Below are 19,231 nucleotides of genomic sequence, written 5' to 3'. Positions count from 1 at the left end.
TTTGCCATTGGAATCATGTGAAAATGGTTCCCTTTCCTAAAGTGAAAATTTGCATTCAAAACCATTTTAAAATCCAAGCACTAAACTATCCTTTTTTTTTTTTTTTTTTTTTACAGTTGAGACATGCCCACAGAAATGGCTTTAGGCAATAAGTAGTGATGGTTCCTAAGTGTTGAATCAAACTCTAAAACAATACTAAAATGTTATTCTCTCTTAAAATGGAAATAGCAGTTAAAACTAAAAACAAAAATGCTTTGTGGACAGCATTTTGTTCAAAGTCCAATATTAGCTCTCGTTTGCAGCTCTTCCTCCACCAAGCAGCCTCTCTCTCTCTGGGGCTTCTTCCTCCTCTGCTCTCTGCTCTCCAGGGAAGCAGGGCAGTTTGGCCATCAAGGGCTTGTGGAGTCCATTGTACAGTGCTGTACCAAGGAGTAGGATGATGAAGCCTAAAATCTGTCTTGGTGACGCTGATGCCAGCGAAGTTAAAGAAGGCAATGCTCACCGTTGACCACAGTACGCAGACTGTCCAGCACCATGCGAGTAGTGGCACTTATTTCCTTGGTGACGCTGATGCCAGCGAAGTTAAAGAAGGCAATGCTCACCGTGTTGCCCAGCAATGCCAGTAAAATGAGAGGCTTATGACCAATCTGACAGAAGGCGTCCAATGCGTCTTCAAGGACCTGCCGTGGGTTGTCTGCAAAACTTCCCACATGGATGAAGAACATTGGGATGAGGAGCAAAGAGAGGATGAAAAATCCAAAAAAACCTAAGAGAGAGACCGAAAAGACAACTAAGACACCGGGAAACAAATCAGTCAAAAAAGTGTTTCTAAACTGATAAGGTTTTTTTTTTAATAAACAAAATTGCCTGTTTGTCAGTAGATGTTCATCATTAACAAAGGCATATTTGGCTGCATTTTTCTGCTTTGAAAGTAAAAATGAATGGGGAAGGATTGAGAGCAAAATAACCTCAAAGCCACTGCTTCAAGTCAGAAAATATAAATAGAAAATATAATCATCTGTAACGGCATTGACAGATAAGTTAATCACAGACTTTTAGGGGGGCTAAAATGAAAAAACTGAGATATCTTAAAAAGGGTCTACAAACACCTATGGTAATGACAACATTTGGTTGTTGGCCAATCAGCATTGTTTGTTTCATTAATCTATACTACCTTTGATTAATTGCTGGTTTAATCTTTTTAACGGTTAACCTTTTCTAGCAATTGATCATAAACAATAAAGTCTAAATAAATAAGTAAATTTCTTTTGAACTTTCAATTCAAACAAGTTTTGAAAATAAAAAATAAAAACTGTTTTCAATAATGTGTATAATAAGAAATGTGTTTGAGTACTAAATCAGAATATTACAATGATTTCTGAAGGATCACGATACATAAGACTGTTCTAATAGCTGCTGAAATTCAGCTTTACTGTCAGACGAATAAATTACATTTTAAAATATATTAAAAACAGAAAATTTATTTTAATTTCTAATCTTTATGGAGATGCAGATTTTATTTTCCAACAGGACTATCAAATAAATACAGCCTTGGTGAGCATTGGAAACTTCTTCAAAAAAATCTTACTGGCCCAAAACTTTTAAACAGTAGCATGTAACATAACAAAAAAGTCTATAATCATTATGATAACATTATTAATAAGTAGCATTAATATACTTCAGGGCCCAATGCTAAGGATTTTTTCTACTGGCCCACTTGAACCAGTGGTTCAAATTTTTACTTGCCCTGCCAACATTTTCACTGGCCCTGCCACATAAAAAAAATAAAATAAAATACTATTTATTTATATATATATATATATAGTTGCAGTTATCATAGTTATTGATACCAATTATAGATACCAATTAACTAATTTTGATACACAGCAAAAAACGACTAGCCTAACAAATATAAAGTTCAAACATTAATAAAGACAAGTGAACAGTCAGGAAATAGACAACAGTCAGAGGCAAGATGAAAAGAACACGCCATGTAAACATTTCTAAAGACAGTCAGTTCCCCTCCGAAACACGTTCATATAAACCCCCAATTCAATATTTAGTATTTTCTTCCTAAGCATTAGGCCACGACTGCCTCATTTATATATATATATATATATATATATATATATATATATATATATATATATATATATATATATATATATATATATATATATATATATTTATTTATTTATTTATTTAATTATATATTACATTTTTATTATCTGTGTGTTGTTGTTGCCTCTGTGTACTGGAAGCTTCTGTCACAAAAGCAAATTGCTCATATGTGCAAGCATACTTTGCAATAAAACTCTTTCTGACTTTGGACTCTATTCCGCACATCGTGAACAGTGAGCTGCTCTGCCTGCTACAGTATTTTCTCCTCTTTGCATCCATCTTCAGCATCTCTGGCCTCTGTTAACATCTTGTTTACAGACTTAATATAATAATAATAATAATGGCAATATATTAACAATTTTACCTTCAGTCCCAACAGCCTTCAGTGGATGCACATTGTGCTTGTAAACAAACTTCTCCTCCAGGACCATCTGGACTGCAACAATAATCTGCGCCATGATGATCAAAAGGTCCCCTATAAGACAAGATCAAAAGATAATCAGTGCAACAGTCCAATCAGATAGAGATGCAAGATACAATCAAATAAAGAAAAAACCTCATCTCCAGCCTACGAGAAGATTTTCTGATCTGTAAAAGACAAATAATCATTGAGTATGATTTAAAACATTCAGCAGCAGGTAACTACTGACCTGTGATAACCTCACTGAGCTTATGGGAGTCGTTCCCATGGCCACTCAGAAGGTCAGCCAGGCCAACCACCACCAGACCGATGATGGTGACTAGGATCCCAATCCACTGGCTGGGCTGCAGTCGCCGTCCTAAGAATGCTACAGACAACAGTCCAGTGAAGATGATCACAGCTCCTCGCAGCATCTGGAAACTAGAGGCGCTGGTCATGTTCAGTGCTAGAGATATAAAGAAAGAGGAACAAAAACACAAGCACAGAACCTGTTTAAGTCAATACAAGAATAGATGTTTCAGCTATTATAAATCTAAACCTGATCATATATAGTTTTAAAGAAGATAATACACAGTGTTCATTTACTTATACTGCTGACACTGTAATGATACAAAGCTGGTTGTAAATTGGTGAACCTACCCTTTAAGGACTAAAGACTACTGACACAATATACACCACATGTTAGATACTCACCAACATACATGATGGAAGTTCCCAACATGTCACAAAGGGCAGGAGGGAGGAAAAGTAGGGGGTTGAAACTTTGGCCCGGATCCATCGTGGGCTCAGGTTTGCGCCGATCATGACAAAGGAGAATGTGGAACACCACCAGACAGGACAGCTCCCCCAAAAACATTCCCACAGCCTGGAAGGGTGAGACGAGGAGATGTGCGGTGAAGAGAGGAGTCATTTATTATTAAGATGCATGCAGGAAAAGCAACAGAGACAGGAAAAAAGTGATATGAAGAGAAGGACATCCAGTCAAAGCCAGTTCTCACTTTGCCTATACATATATAACTCTTTCAGTTCTCCGTTTCCTGAGAGGTACTGGGAAAAAAAGGGCTGAGAGCGAAGTTTGATGTGAATAGTATGTTGTTATCTCAAGGCTAGATAAATATCATTACCTGTACAAAAGGGTGGGAGAAGGCATGATTTGGGACACCATTACATCCAGGTGCAGAGAACATATCAGCCCATCTAGAAGACAAACAGATTCATTAAAGGTCATTAAATGTGTAAATGTGATATTAAAATTCATCCAACTTAATGTGCATTAATATGCAGTATAACAGTGTATAATTCACTCATAGCAAACATTGGCTCAACGATAGATTAAGTTTTTTCAGTGAGTTTTTTGGTCACACCCCACTTTAAACTACTCAACTTAAGTCACTATAAGTTTAATAAGTAACTATGCACATGGTACACTAATGTCATTTTTACAACTATGAAATGACAATGCATGACTGACATAAAGCCTCATGATGAAGAAAAGAGTTTAACAAATAAACTTTAACAAACAGATTTTAACAACTCCTTTAGATTTAATCATTTGACTTGATTGATTTTAGAAAGATGTGGTTATAAATAAAAGTCATTATGGTACTGTAAGGACTGAGTGTACAAAGAGTTAAGTGTTAAAATAGAGATGCTTCAGTAGATACTGAGTGAAGTGTGGTATCAAGTAGCGTCTGCCTAGAAACATCAAGCTTCTGTTTTAGATACAAAGCTGTATCAATTTACAAGTTACTTAACAGCATTTATAGCAGACATCTCCTTGGCTCAATGGACCACTAAGTTTAATGCTGGGATTGCACTATTGACTAATAGTCACAAGGGTTTTGGTGGCAGAATTGCTGATTTTGCAGCATCAACATGTCACGACACGCCGGCTCTTCACAATTTCACGTGAGTCGTCTAATCATCTTGTCCTAAAATGTTCGATTTTCAACCTCGTCTGTATATTTAAAGTGCATACGTTGTTACTGAAAAACAATCTTTGATCTAATGCTTAGCTTACATTGATTACAAAAAAAAACATGTCCAGGTTCACTCTTTGAGTTATTACACAATAACATTACACACTTTCACAAAATAATAAAGACACGGGCGTACAGTTTTGTAAAAGAAAACGTGAAAGCATCCTTATCTGTCCTATTAATAGAGGCAAAATTCGGTTTACCAATATAAGTTAGCAAAAATCACACGTAAACAAACCATATCTAGCGCGTGTGCTACTTACTTTGCGGATAGTGTGTTTGGGGTGGTTAATAGAGCCTGTGGGTGAGCATCAGACCGGCGAGAAAGAGCTGATATTTTTTCCAAGCCATGGTGAGTGTGGGACTGAGTGACCACGAACATCAGACACTCAGGCTATCTTGAAATCCTTCTTTCTTGCTAATGATGAGCACAACTGTCTAAACAGGTCGTTCCCCTGTATGCAAATCACATGATGGCGATCATGTGACGCACCAGCTGACGCCTTACTTCCGCAAATTTTCAATGTAGAATTTCACAGATCTTCTGTCTTAATATGATATATAAGTCATATATATGAGCAGCCAACCAATCAATATGCGATCAGGACAAACACAGTAATTTAAAAAATAAATTATGAATAACTACAATGTGTTCGACTACTATATGTTTGTTTCCTGACTTGTTGGTACAATAAAATAATAATAATATTAAACAGATATTTACAGTATTAGATAGCTAAAAACAATTATTTAAATCAGGATACAGTATTATAAGGTGAATTCTTATAAAAGATTCCTAATGTTTGTGTTGTGTTATGTTTGTGCGCGTTTGAATCACTTCAGTGACTCGATTAACTTACTTTGAATCATTGACCAAACAGATTCGTTCAGATTCACTCGCTGATCCTTTAGCACGCCAGTAGGTGGCGTCACGTTTCTTTTTCACCGTGATTGACATAAGCAAGTATGGACCTTGTTTTCTTTTAAAAAAAATCTTTAAAATCTTTAAATGATTTAATATTTAAATCATACTATATATTTGTATGCTATTAACAATTATTTTACATAATAACTAGATTAGTAAAGTTTGCAAACAAACTTTGAAGTTGGCTTGAAAAAACCTTGTCTGAAAGTTTGAAGCCGTTGTAAAGTTAACATTAGATAGCATGTTTCTAGCATTATTTAACATGTTACTTGTTAAAAAAATATAACATCTAGCTAGAATCAAACAACATGTTACTATGTAATTAACATGTTGTAAAAATATTGCCAGTTTGATTCTAACACGATTTTCATGTTATTAATATAATTATCATGTTGTTAGCATGTTTCTAGCATGTTGTTAACATGTTTTTAGCATGTTGCTAACATGTATTTAGCATGTTGTTAGCATGTTTTTGTCATGTTTTAACATGATTAACCTGTTGCTAACATGTTGCTAACATGATTAGCATATTGTTAGCATGTTTTAGCATTGATTAACATTTTGCTATGTTTTAGAATGATTAGCATGTTATTAGCATGTTTTAACATGTTTTAGTATGATAAGCATGTTGCTTGAATGTTTAAACATGATTACCAATGTTAGCATGTTGCTAGCAAGTTTTTAGCATGATTAGGGTTAGGTAACGTATGATGCTAACAGCATGTTTCTAGCATAATTAACTTTTTCTAGCATGATTAGCATATTGCTAGCATGTTTTTAATTTGATTTAACATATTGCTAACATGAATGAAAAAAAATCCAGCTAATAAAACAGCTTAAAACCATCTAAAACCAGTTGATTCAGTTTTTGTTTTTTTTTAAGTTAACAACCAGCTAGTTTAGATTGGTTGTCTAATCTTATCTGGTCTAAGATGAAAATAGTAAGTTTAAACTTTGTTTGTCTTTTAGCAGGTCTCCCAGCTTGACCAGCTTAAATCCACCACAGGTTTTTTAATTGTACTAAAGCTTAAACAGCATTTCAGTAGCCAACTTAATAACTATTTTATTACTTATTCGTTAGATACAGTTCTTTTTTGGTTGTACATATTCAAGTAGTGACTAGTATTTAATTATACTTGACTAGTTAAGAAAAATACAAACTATTTAGATTTAAGCATTTAATGTTGAAATGTCTTGCCACACTGTATTGCAAATAGGCACAGACACTGTCTACCTGAAGTATCTTTCTCATTGCTTGCGTTTTGTTACAGTTTTTTGGTAAGGAGCCTGACAGATTACAATAGGTTCAAAATGATAGAGAACCAGGTCAACATGCATTTTTAACAAGAATGTAATGACACAGTCAACACATCCTGTAATATATCTTGAAATCATAATAAGTGAAAGTGATATGGAAATATAAAGGTCTCCTGTTTTAGTTGGTCTCACTTATTAAATATGACACATTCCAGCAGTGCGCGAGAAGTTCCTTCCGTCCAATCACAGCGTGCGCTTTTGCGCCTTGTATCGCCTTCGCCTCGCCTTCAGTCCAAAACACGCGGATTGGCTGCGTCAGTGCGAACTGTTTTGTTGATAAATAACTTTGATGGATTGATTATTTTTCAAGAGGATCCTCGAACTCTACACGTCCTGCAAACAGTATCGGTAAAATTGCGCTTTAACAGCAGAATGTAAACAGGAAAACACGTTTGGTGACTACAACTGAAGAGTTTTCGGATACCAAAAGTTGTTGAATCTGTCAGCCTACATGTCGGAAAGGCCTCTCGATGCATTATGACATGGTATTTTAGCGTTTCAAATATGCGCACTTGTGTCTAGGCGATTACGACAGACTGCATTGTTCGTAGTGTGTAAATGGTCATGCAAGCTGTTGACTTTGCCCAGGGTTGGAACTGTTTTGTAAGGTGCTGTCACCCGAACTTGAAAAGGAAGGAAGGAGGACGTCAATACCATATTGCAACAGTGTAAGTACGCTACAATCTTAATCTGTTTCATACACGACATTTCCTTCAATAAACCAAGAAACGTAAAGGAGCAAAGTGCACCAAACTGATACTTTGTCTTCTTACAGGGAAGTATGTAGGGTGGTTTGTTTTGCTGTGCACCATTGATTATACATATAGTTTGCTATAACAAATGTTTTCATCGTAGTTGCTAGCTTGGGAGGGGTCATCAATGGGTTGAAAAGTAGTTCTGCTTGTTCTCTCTCTCCTGTATTCTCTCCTCATCTCTCTCTCCCTTTCCCTCTTCACTTCCTGTAATTCTTGTTGTCTTGCATTGCACTTTCATGCCCCTCCCGTTCTGTCTGCTCTTGCCTTCTGCGTTTGTGTTTGTCAAGTTTCCTGGTTTTAGGCCATGTTCCTTCTTTACGCAAAGGTCTTATCAAACAGCCATTCATTAATGGGAAGCAAAATTATATTTTTTGCATTTAGTGTCCTTTCATTATGTGAGTCAGTTTTGACATGCCATGGCCTGTTTTGTTATTGGTGATCTGAAGTTTACTGAACTCACCCTATTTATAATTAATTTGAACTGTTCTGAGGCTAAAGTCTCCAAATCTAATTATGAGATAAAAAGCATCAAAATTTGATTTCAACCATTAATTTCACTATGATTTCAATCTTTGACATGGCATTACTCAGCCAATATTGTTACATTTTCACAGAATGTTCTTTACATTATGAAGGATGATTTTATGTAAAACAGTAAATGACACAAATACAAATACTTAAAGACTTAAAGGGATACTCCACCCCAAAATGAAAATTTTGTCATTAATCACTTACCCCCATGTCGTTCCAAACCTGTAAAAGCTCCGTTCATCTTCGGAACACAATTTAAGATATTTTAGATGAAATCCTGGAAGCTTGTGACTGTCCCATAGACTGCCAAGTAAATAGCAGTGTCAAGGTCCATAAAAGGTATGAAAGTCGTCGTCAGAATACTCCATCTGCCATCAGACGTAAAAAAATTTGGGTTATATGAAGCGACGGGAACACAACAAAAAGCAAAAATGCTCCATCTTGTGGCGCGGATGACACAAAAAAGAGCATTTTTTTGTTTTTTGTTTTTTGTCTTCGCTTAAAAGTGTTCCTGTTGCGCGGATGACACAAATTTTTTTATCTTTTGTTTTTTGTCCGGGTGTGTGTTCACAGTGTGTGTGTCTGTTCACTGCTCTGTGTGTATGCACTTCGGATGGGGTTACGCAGAGCACTGATGGCAGATGGGTCACCATACTTGGCTGAATGTCACGTCACTTTTTTTTTCACTTTTTTATGGACCTTGACACTGCTATTTACTTGGCAGTCTATGGGACAGTCACAAGCTTCCAGGATTTCATCTAAAATATCTTAAATTGTGTTCCAAGACGAACAGAGATTTTACGGATTTGGAACAACATGGGGGTAAGTGATTAATGACAAAATTTTCATTTTGAAGAACACAATCCCATTAAGCTTGGTTTTCACAGGCACAGTCACAAATGTTTTGCAATGTTGCACAAAAACATGAAATATAATTTTTCCTTAAATCTCATACTTTGTCCCTTTAGGGGCTCTGTACATCGTAGAAAATATGTATGCAAAGTTTTGTATGTATCAGTAGCATTTTTTATGTATTTTTGAACAAGTTAATAGTATAGAGACAACATAAAATGAGTGACATGTCATTGACCGATTTTACTTTTGCTTTTTCTTTACTTTTGTCTTTTTGTTTATTTTGTGTATAATGCTGACATCTTTATACTCCTATTGTGACTCACTTAAAAACCTTACTTTTTGTCTTTCTCTCCTTTTTAGAGCATTTCCTGTGACTGAGGAATGACTGAGTTTTTAAATATTTACACCACCTTTATACTGCAGTTTAAAAGCAAGAGGGGCAGTGGCGCTTCTAGACCTCACAAAATAGCGCATGTGCTCTGCTCTGTAAAACATTTTTCTTTTTTACATCTGGCCTTGTTATAGGCTTACTTAAAACTGAAGTGCTGAATGCCCCAGGTTTTTTCTTGTCTTATAGTTTCACACAATTGCCATGAGTCTTTCTCCACACCAGAGTGGAACCATAAACAGTATTAGCAAGCAGAATGTTGAAGCCATTGGGGAAACAATGCAGCATTCAGGGGATCTCTTCTACAATGTGGGCACTCCGTCCTTGGAGCAAACTCACAGCAGCCCAGAGGTTTTGGTGGATTCTAGCCCTGAAGTCCTGAGCCTTTACAAATCTGATAAAGCCTATCAGGTCCGGGGCCATTTTCAGCAATCGGGACCAGTAAAGTGGATCCCTCAAAACCCAATGCAGACTGCGACTTGGATTCAGGGCGTCCCGAACATGAACAAGTGGTCACAGAACTTTGGCCCTTCTGTAGGTGGTATAGATGATCCAAGAGGCTTTCACAAAAGTCATGAAATGGAGGCTGTAAAGTTGGAGAAGCCTTCACCAAGTTCATCACAGTCCTACACAGACACTGTTCATGTTCCCGGGGCAGATTGGGACCATCACACGATGGCTGCCATGCATCATGCTCAATTTCAGGAGCTCCAACAAAGTCACAGACCTGCAGACCTCCAGTATCAGCCACAGGGAATGCATCACGATGTGTCCGACTCCACTCTGCAACCCTTCCAGTTGGCATTTGGACCTACCAAGCAACCACAGGCGCCTGGTTTCCAACAAGTCTTCCAAGGCAACAGTGTGCCTTTAAATATGAATTATAATGAGAAGCCGAAGTCGCAACAGCAACTCTTGCAGTTGCAACAGCAGCAGCTTCATTGTCAGCACCAGATGCAACAAATGCAGCAAATGCATCAGTTGCAGCAGCAGCAGCAACAACAACAACAACAGCAGCATCAAATGCAACAACAGCAACGGCTGCAGCAAATGCAACAGCAGTACCAACAGCAGAAACATCTGCAACAGATGCAGCAGCAGCTGCAACAGCATGCACAAGGTTTTCAACAACGAGAGACTACAGAAAAGCAGCGAGTCAAACAAGATGTTGAGTCACAAGATCTTGCCAGCGCTCGGGTAAAAACAGAACTGAGCCAGACTCAGCTTATGGTCCCTCAACCACAACATCCTGTTCCTCAGGGAGCAAATTATCAGGAATCTGGATCTGCAGAGGACACTCCAGAACTCCAGGAGACCCCAAAAAAACGCCAGGTCTTCCCTCGCCGCTCTCGACGGCTCTCCAAAGATGGAGTCTCTCCTCAAGGCAACCAGACATCCAGTGACAAGGTTTCTGCCCAGAATGGAGGAGTTGGTGGAGTCCAAGGACCCGCAGTAGGGGTCATCCAAAGCACTCCCAGACGACGGAGGGCCTCAAAGGAGATCAACCTTGAGACTCTTGCTCAAAAGGCTTCAGAGATGGATTTTTTGCCAGCAAAGGTGAGCCTATTTCATTTGGAAATCTTTTGTAACATAATAAATGTCTTTATTGTCACTTTTGATAAATTTAATGTCATTATGAATAGAAGTATTTATTTCAAAACAATTATCTTACTAACCACAAACGTTTGAATGGTTAGCATGCATGTATGTGTATGTATATATGCTGGAATGTTTTGCTGCTTTGATGGTGTACTAAGTTGTTTTTGTTGTTTAAACCAGTTTATGAATTGGCTCATTCAAAACCTAAAAATTTCCATTGCTGACTCTAGTAAGAATTTGAAGCTGGGTGAAACGTGTCACCAGCTTTATAACTAATCAAACTATAAAAGTAAACAATACAGTACAAACTCAGCTCAGAGTAGTGTTCCCCAATCATAAACAGTATGAAGTGCAGTGGAGTTTATGCAGTTATTGAGCATTGTAAAGCAGTCTGGTGAGCAACTGCATGTCTGCACACCTTTACATTCCACACTCTCTCAAAATCCATTGTTGAATTTGGTAGGGGCAGATTCACCAAGCCTTATTTGCAAGCATCTGTCCGATCCAAACCTCACAAAACATGAATTTTGGTATGAATTTGTTCTTTAAAATATTGCAGACTTCAGATATTTCAATGCACAGTAACAGGGCAGAGACAGCTCTATTTGTTTGAGTTTGTTGTTTAAAAAAATTCATTTTAAATTCTTGACCTGTAATGGTGTTTCTAGAACAGAGTAACTCATCTAGCTCTGTGACTCAGTTAAACGCTGCCGGCTGCTTACACACACTTTTATTTGTGCTTCTCTATCCTTTGTTTTTTCTTCTCCATTCATATTTTATTCTGTCTTTTTTTGTCTTCTATTAATAGTGTGAGGATGTTACCCCTGGTAGACCAGCTGGGATGGCACCACTAGTCATCCCAGTCTCTGTCCCAGTTCGGAGAGGTCAAACTCAAATGGAAGCACCGGGCAGCTGGACACAGCTGGATAATATTCGACATCCCTCAGAGATTTCACATCAGCAGAGCCAGCCTGATTGTAAACCCTCTGTTATTGTAGCACGCCGGCACCCAATAAAGAACTCAGCAGCCGAGAGCTTCATCCAGGTTAATACAGTTAATACAGGTTAATGCCAATGTTGCCAAGTCCACTTATTATAAGCGACTCTAGCCTTGTCGCTTATAGATTTGAGCAGTTGCGGGGTTATGTATTTTTTGGGCATATATTTTTTTTAAATATAGTTATGTATTTGATCTTGTTAGTGGTTTGCAATCATAGGACTAAACCGCTTTATTATTTCATGTGTGATCCACTGGCAATTGCTATTTTTCATCAAAATATTGCTGTCATTTTTGCCAGCACTGCATGTGTTACTACATTACTGAACCCACAAACCAAAGTCTATTTTGACGTTTGAAGTCATTTAATTCAGCATCTTTATGCCATCACAAGCTGCTTTTAATGCAACAGTAAGACATTTCGGTAACACTTCACAATAAGGTTTAGTGAACTAGCATGAACTAACAATGAACAGAAGCATTTATTAATCTTAGTTAATGCTGATTTGTACATTTATACTTTTTTAAATCAAAAGTTGTATCCGTTAATATTAGTTAATGAATGAACAATTGTATTTTTCTGAATTAACATTCACGAAGGTTAATAAATGCTGTAAAAAATATATTGCTCATAGTTCATGTTAACTAATTAAAGCTTATAGCAAAGTGTTACCTCAATGCATACATATTAGATACAGTATGTAAATCTTATTTAGATATCAAGGGAAAATAAAGTGGTTTGCATTAATGTATCTTATGAGTTTTGAGGACAATAAAATCCTGATTTGTGGCCCTGGACCACAAAACCAGACCTAAGTCGCTGGGGTATATTTTTAGCAATAGCCAAAAAAAACATTGTATGGGTCAAAATTATCGATTTTTCTTTTATGCCAAAAATCATTAGGATATTAAGTAAAGATCATGTTCCATATCCGTAAATATATCAAAACTTAACTTTAGATTAGTAATATGCTTTGTTAAGAATTCATTTGGACAACTTCAAAGGCGATTTTCTCAGTATTTTGATTTTTTTGCACCCTCAGATTCCAGATTTTCAAATAGTTGTATCTCTGCCAAATATTGTCCTATCCTAATAACAACATCAATGGAAAGCTTATGTATTCACCTTCAATTTTTTTAAAAAACCCAATCAAAATAAAATAAATGACAAAAAATACTTTTTTCCATCCACACACACATTTTTTTTCTCTTATACTCTGCGCTAATGTGGTTATTTTGTCCTTAAATAGTATGCCGTGGGAGAAGGAGGACTAGAAACGATTCAATTAATGGAAAAAAAAAAACATGTTTTTGTTATAGTATAATAGAAAACTGGAACACAGTCCAATTAAAATTTGGGTATAGGGGAGCCATATGCATACTTAATGACATGGGTCTCTAAACTCGGTCCTGCAGGGCCGGTGTCCTTCAGAGATTAGCTCCAGCCCTAACTAAACATGCCTGAACCAGCTAATCAAGGTCTTACTAGGTATACTAGAAACTTCCAGGCAAGTGGTTTTGGGATTACAAAACCAGACCACGAAAACTTATAACACACATTAACACACTTAAACAAAACCAAGACTGGGTCGCTTGTTTTGGGCTTATTTTTTCAGACCACGAAACCTGATAACACTGATTAATGCTCTTAAAGGTGCTGTATGTAAGATTTTGACTCTACTAAAGCATAAAAATACCATAATATGTTTGCAGATATTTAAGAAACATGCTAAGATAACATACTTGTTTATCTGAAAAACAATGCTACAGTCAGTTATTCTCCTTTGAAAATGTGCATTCCGGGCCGGAATGTCAGTCTTTGTTTTGGTTTGTGAAACCCCCCCCCCACAACTGCCAGTTTACCCAATTGTATCTCAGCACCCCGGGTTGCCAGTTGGAGGAAAACACAGCGTTTTTCATTTCATTCATCATCAGGTGTGCTCATTCCTGTTTGTGTCGTCAATCTGGCAACCTGTGTGTGAGTCAAGTCTGAGGAGGAGGGGCCGGGTGAAAAAAACCCTCTCCAATATTTTGAATTTGGACTGCAATACCTAGATCAACCACTCGGTGTCAATCCTACATACAGCATCTTTAAATAATTTCCACATTATTTTATTTTGCTTTTTTCTTCCACATTAGAAGTGGCTTTTTAAACAGTTTTTATAATATATTTTTCTGCCATTTATGTTTGAATCAGGGTAAAGGACAAGAGGACAAATCCAGGCGCCGTCCACGTCCCGAGCCTCTGGTCATACCTCAACCGTGCCCTTTCATCGCCCCCTCTGTTTACTCCAGCATCACTCCCTACCAGAGCAATCTGCGCTCCCCTGTACGCCTGCTGGACCATGCCAGTATCATCCCTCCGTACACCCCTCCACCCATTCTTTCACCTCTGCGTGAAGGCTCTGGGCTGTACTTCTCTGCTGTCCTCTCTTCTATGGCAGCAGGCAGCCAGGTCCTGCAGCCTCCATTCACACCCCGCAGCGCCACTCGAAGCTTGCTACATTCAAGTGCGTTCCACATGACTTTTCATTTTAAAGGACTTTTTTTTTTATTAATAACAATTTACAGTAAAGTTTTAAACATAAACATTTGCTAATGCATTAGTTCTAGTAAACTATCAATGAACAATAGTTTCTTACAGCATTTATTCATCTAGGTTCATTTACAATATAAACACAGTATTGTTCATCAGTATTTCATAATGTTAGTAACTAATGTTAACATAGAACTTTTAATAATAAGAATGCATTAATATATTTGAAATAATGATAAATGTCTTTAATATAATGCATTATTAGTTCATATTGTGCTAACTAATGTTAACTTATGTAAAGTGTATATTTTTATCTTCACTATTTGTTTATTCATACTTATTAATAAAACAGAAGTTAACATTAATTAGATATCATGAACTATCAATAAACTGGACATTCGTAGAGCATTTATTAGTCATTTATGTACATTTATTGTTTATTGTTAGTTCATGTTCATAATGCATTAATTCATTTGTATTTAAATAAAACTTGAAATGTCTATTGTTTATTAGTTAGTACATCATATATCATAATGTATCATGAGCTAATATTGCTAACAAATTGAACCTTGTTACTGTATTATTAGCTGTTAGTTCACGTTAACTAATGGTAACTTATACAGCCTTAATGTAAAGCGTTAAGTTTTTTTCACTGTTTGTTTATTTGTGTTTATCCTTACCTAATGAATTGCAGGTGTAGATAAATTGTAGTTCATTACTGACATGATTAATAATTTCAATCTCTCTCTCTCACATGCTGACTTTATTTTCTGCACTTTAGGCAGTTCTGAAATCACCCCTCCTGCACTCTCAGTGATTGGAGAAGCAACGCCTGTCAGCCTAGAACCGTGAGCATTTATTAAAATAAATATTAGCTATTCATCACAATCCCTATCCTCTATTCAAGTATATTCTCCCTCTCTTACACATTTTAGGCGCATAAACATCGGCTCTCAGTATCAGGCAGAAATTCCAGAACTATTGGATCAAACGCTGGCTCTGAAGGACCAGCAAAAAGCCACTTTGGTCTGGCTTCCTAATTCAGAGGCTGATTCTATGCCCTCCAAGGATAAGAGATGTAACTTATCTTTAAACTGCATTGATATAGCTGATTTTCACAACTGCATATAACTCAGACGTATGTGTCACATACTTCCATTCTTATCCTTATTATTTTTCAGTTGATGACCTGATGATCCTGGTGTGCTCCAGTGCCATGTATGGAGGAGGAACCAACCCAGAGCTAGCGATGCACTGCCTGCACGAGTGCAGAGGGGATGTCATGGTGAGCTCAGTCCTCAAAGCACAGTTGAATGTACAGTGGAACCAAAAAGTGTTCGGACACTTGATTCACACTGAAAAATGTCTGACTTTAAAAATCACATTGACACTAACTGTAACTGGAAAAAAGGATTTCTTTGTATACGTTGCTATATGTTGCGTTGATATTTCGTCTAATACAATTAAATTCATACACTTTTAAAGACTTGACATGAGTAGTGTTTCTGAAAGAAGTATCTTAGGCTCTTAAGGCTGCATTTATTTAATCAAAAATACAAAAAAATAAAAACAATTTTCAAATATAATTTTCTAAAGTAATTGTTTTGTATTTTAATATATTTTAAAAGTCTTCAGCATCTTTAGAAGTCTTCAGTGTCACATGATCCTTCTGAAATCTTTGTGATATCCTGATTTGATGCTCAGGAAACATTTCTCCTTATTATCAGTGCTTATTATTAGAAAACAGTTGACCCGCATTATATATATATATATATATATATATATATATATATATATATATATATATATATATATATATAATATATATATATATAATTTTTTTTTTTTTTATTATTTTGTGAATAGAGAGTGCTAAAGAACACCATTTATTTGAAATAGTAATCTTTTATAACATTGAAAAAGTTTAGTTTTAATTTTAATTTAATGTTTCGATTTAATGCATCTTTGCTGAAATAAGGTTTTTTTTTTTTTACTAACTTCAAATATTTGAACGGTAGTCTAAAAGTGTCCAAATACTTGTTGGGGCCATCACTGTATATGATGCATATATGTAACTATATGCATTCAGGATAAACAACAAATACCTTTTGGCTCTGCAGGAAGCTCTGGAAATGATGTTAATGAAGAATCCCATCTTCTCCAAGAACCACCATCTGGCAAACTACCACTATGCAGGTAGAAAATCATTAACATCTAATTGCAGATCTCACTCTATTCATATTAAAAACGATTCAACATGATGTTACTGTAAATGATAGTATTTCAATGCCACAGATTATCTGTAATGTTGTATGGTGGATAGAAAGAACTTGATGTCCTTTAAATATTGTCAGGATCAGACTACTGGACTGTGGATGAAAAACAATTCTTCAACAAGGGAATTTCTGCTTACAGGAAAGATTTCTTCTTGGTGCAAAAACTGGTATACAGTCTTTTTTGTGTACTGGTTATATGTTGATTCATTCAAATCGAATTTCCCCTTTTTAAGGTGACACAGTGTTTCTAATTTGGCAGGTGAGGAGTAAAACAGTGGCACAGTGTGTGGAGTTCTACTACACCTATAAGAAACAAGCAAGGGTTGGCCGTAATGGCACATATACATATGGACCTTCAGAGCCAGAGGATAACGTCCCTGTGGTAAAGGCTATTACTGCTTACTGCTTTTAGACATTGTCAGTGTCTTGACTACTAGCAAGGTGTTTTCCAAAGTGTGAAACCACGCTGAAAATCATTATTAATTTACATCTGAAAATCATCTTAAAATCTGTGCTAAAAAAAAAATTGTACGATGTGATACATGAGTGCTGGCCATACTTGCCTCTGTCAGACTTGCATTTTTATATCATCAGTCTGTTCTTTTATCTCCAACAAATTCATGTGAAACAAGCGGAGGAAGAAAATAATAGTAGACAACAGGAGAGAACACAATACAATGTGGATGGCAGACTACAAGATGTGACCAAGGCACTTCAGGACAATGAGAATGTGAGTATTTGGATTGAAAGCATTGTCTTGTTTGTATATAAATATAGTGAATACATCATAAAGACACCATCATGTTTCTCTGGGCTGGAATATTAAATGTCTAGTTAAAAATTCGAATGAATAGCTAAATCTGATTGCATGGTTGTGTTTACTCATTCGTCCAGGAGAGGGCAGCAGTGGCTCATGAGGAGCAGAAGAACAGCTCTGTGGAAGTGTCTTCTGGCCTGATGCCAGCGGCTCAGCCCCCCTTCAAAACTCCTTCCCCTGCACCTCCGAAGCCTCACCCTGACAATACCGCAAAGAAAAACAGACCCTCAACTGGCAACAAAAGTCAGGGAGAGCCAGAGGGTGTTTTCCCTTGCAAGAAGTGCAGCAGGTGAGTCAGAACGTGTCTTAGTTGTTCAATTTGAAGCAACCCAGCTTGTCTTAGTTGCATTTACCTCCAAACACAGTTGAGAACAGTTTGTTCCAGAGGTTTCTAAGAAGTTCTAAGCACCTATATGTGGGTTTATTCATACCATTCACTCAGCTAGTTTTTTTTTTGCTAGTCAGTGCCTTTATAAATGTTTATATTTTAGCATATGTAAAGCAGTTTCTTCATTTAAGGTGACTTGTATAAATTATAATGAGGTCTGTGTACATAGGGTGTTCTATAAAGTGAAGAGTCGCAGTGCACACATGAAGAGTCACGCCGAACAGGAGAGGAAGGCAGCAGCACAGAGCCAAAGAGAAGAGGAAGAGCGGGTCGCTAAGGCACGGCAGGAGATGCTCGAGGCAGCAAGGAGGAAGGAGGCACAAAGAGGAGGGCAAGAAGAGAGTAGCGGAGCTGAGGAAAGCTCAGTAGAGCTGGATGATGAGCAGGATGAGGACTGGCATTGAGCAAGTACATGACTCTTTTAGTACTCTTGTTTAGTACCAGTTTGTACCAAAAATGTGCAACTTGTGCATCCCAGTTAAGGGAGGTTGGAATGTTTGAAATTATAAAATTGTCTAAAATGCCTTTTAGTTTTTACCAAAATTTTATAGAACTTTCCTTTGGTATATATTTTTATATATGAATATATGACACATGATAAATATGATAACAAATGTAAAAAAGGTTTGCTGAGCTGATTGTTGAGCTTTTCTAGAAGCGTACACCCTTTCACTTTGATTTTGATCAAAGTACCAAAAAAATTTGATTTAGATTTTTTTTTTTTTTTTTTTTTTACATGTGTTTATGTAATATACATAATATATACTTAAGAACACAAACTAAAATTCCCCTCATCTATCTATGGATAATTCAATTCAAATATTTCTTGTGCATGAAATGTATATAATGCATAGAAATATATATGTTGACCTTTGTGTATTATATTGTGTACAATATTGATCCTGTTGAGGTTTTTTTCTTCTGTACTCTAAACATAAAAGAATGTGTATTTATGTTTTGAATGCACTTAAAGAGGAGTGGAATATGTAAGATTAAGGGATTTTTATAAAAAGTCTGAAGTTTAGAAAATCACAACAAAAACATTTTCAACACATATTTCATCACATTTTTCACACTTTGTTGACTATTGTGACCATGCTTGATATTTGCTATATTTCAAAAATGTGTGCACAATAAAAACAAACTTCCAGTATAAACTTGTATTATTTTATTTGATATAATAAATATGAAAAAAAGTTCAATTATCACCAGCACTAGAAGAAGATACAAAGCAATAGTCTTTGTTTAATAGTCATTTGTGATTATAGTAGTTTAAATGTATTCTGGGTTTGCTGATTGCAATGAACTAGTAGTTTTGGCAAATCT

At 36.3% G+C, this 19,231-nt stretch overlaps 2 protein-coding genes across 3 annotated transcripts; one reads left to right on the top strand and one right to left on the bottom strand.

The window, feature by feature from the left end:
- Positions 1 to 285: 285 nt before the first annotated feature.
- LOC122149051 (solute carrier family 35 member F6-like) lies at positions 286 to 5,487 on the bottom strand. Its single transcript, XM_042778324.1, has 7 exons — positions 5,382 to 5,487; positions 3,667 to 3,739; positions 3,236 to 3,407; positions 2,772 to 2,987; positions 2,486 to 2,596; positions 503 to 766; positions 286 to 419 (listed from the first exon to the last, which is right to left on the bottom strand). Exons 1-7 carry the CDS (start codon positions 5,477 to 5,479, stop codon positions 286 to 288), a joined length of 1,068 nt encoding a protein of 355 aa, XP_042634258.1. The 5' UTR covers positions 5,480 to 5,487.
- Positions 5,488 to 6,966: 1,479 nt separating this feature from the next.
- Positions 6,967 to 19,062, top strand: LOC109051427 (mitotic deacetylase-associated SANT domain protein-like). Of its 2 annotated transcripts, XM_042777703.1 has the most exons (14): positions 6,967 to 7,248; positions 7,352 to 7,431; positions 9,265 to 10,849; positions 11,700 to 11,936; positions 14,086 to 14,398; positions 15,206 to 15,272; positions 15,360 to 15,502; positions 15,606 to 15,709; positions 16,545 to 16,620; positions 16,779 to 16,867; positions 16,960 to 17,082; positions 17,317 to 17,430; positions 17,595 to 17,806; positions 18,075 to 19,062. In XM_042777703.1, exons 3-14 carry the CDS (start codon positions 9,497 to 9,499, stop codon positions 18,307 to 18,309), a joined length of 3,066 nt encoding a protein of 1,021 aa, XP_042633637.1. In that variant the 5' UTR covers positions 6,967 to 7,248; positions 7,352 to 7,431; positions 9,265 to 9,496; the 3' UTR covers positions 18,310 to 19,062. The 2 variants fall into 2 exon arrangements, with proteins under 2 accessions (XP_042633637.1, XP_042633636.1); XM_042777702.1 differs by having other exon boundaries at positions 6,967 to 7,431.
- Positions 19,063 to 19,231: the final 169 nt, after the last annotated feature.

This window comes from Cyprinus carpio, chromosome A20, assembly GCF_018340385.1.
Source record: "Cyprinus carpio isolate SPL01 chromosome A20, ASM1834038v1, whole genome shotgun sequence".
In the NCBI taxonomy this organism is placed as follows: Eukaryota; Metazoa; Chordata; class Actinopteri; order Cypriniformes; family Cyprinidae; genus Cyprinus; species Cyprinus carpio.
This window is presented reverse-complemented; position numbering and strand designations above follow the sequence as displayed.

Excerpts from the sequence above, each read along its gene's own strand:
- LOC122149051 (XM_042778324.1), bottom strand. The coding sequence starts at position 5,479 with ATGTCAATCACGGTGAAAAAGAAACGTGACGCCACCTACTGGCGTGCT. Across the intron at positions 2,597-2,771 it reads GCTCAGTGAGGTTATCACAG|GGGACCTTTTGATCATCATG; the intron begins GTCAGTAGTTAC and ends CTTGTCTTATAG. Across the intron at positions 767-2,485 it reads GAAGGCTGTTGGGACTGAAG|GTTTTTTTGGATTTTTCATC; the intron begins GTAAAATTGTTA and ends TCTCTCTCTTAG.
- LOC109051427 (XM_042777703.1), top strand. The coding sequence starts at position 9,497 with ATGAGTCTTTCTCCACACCAGAGTGGAACCATAAACAGTATTAGCAAG. Across the intron at positions 11,937-14,085 it reads CAGCCGAGAGCTTCATCCAG|GGTAAAGGACAAGAGGACAA; the intron begins GTTAATACAGTT and ends TGTTTGAATCAG. Across the intron at positions 15,503-15,605 it reads GCCCTCCAAGGATAAGAGAT|TTGATGACCTGATGATCCTG; the intron begins GTAACTTATCTT and ends ATTATTTTTCAG.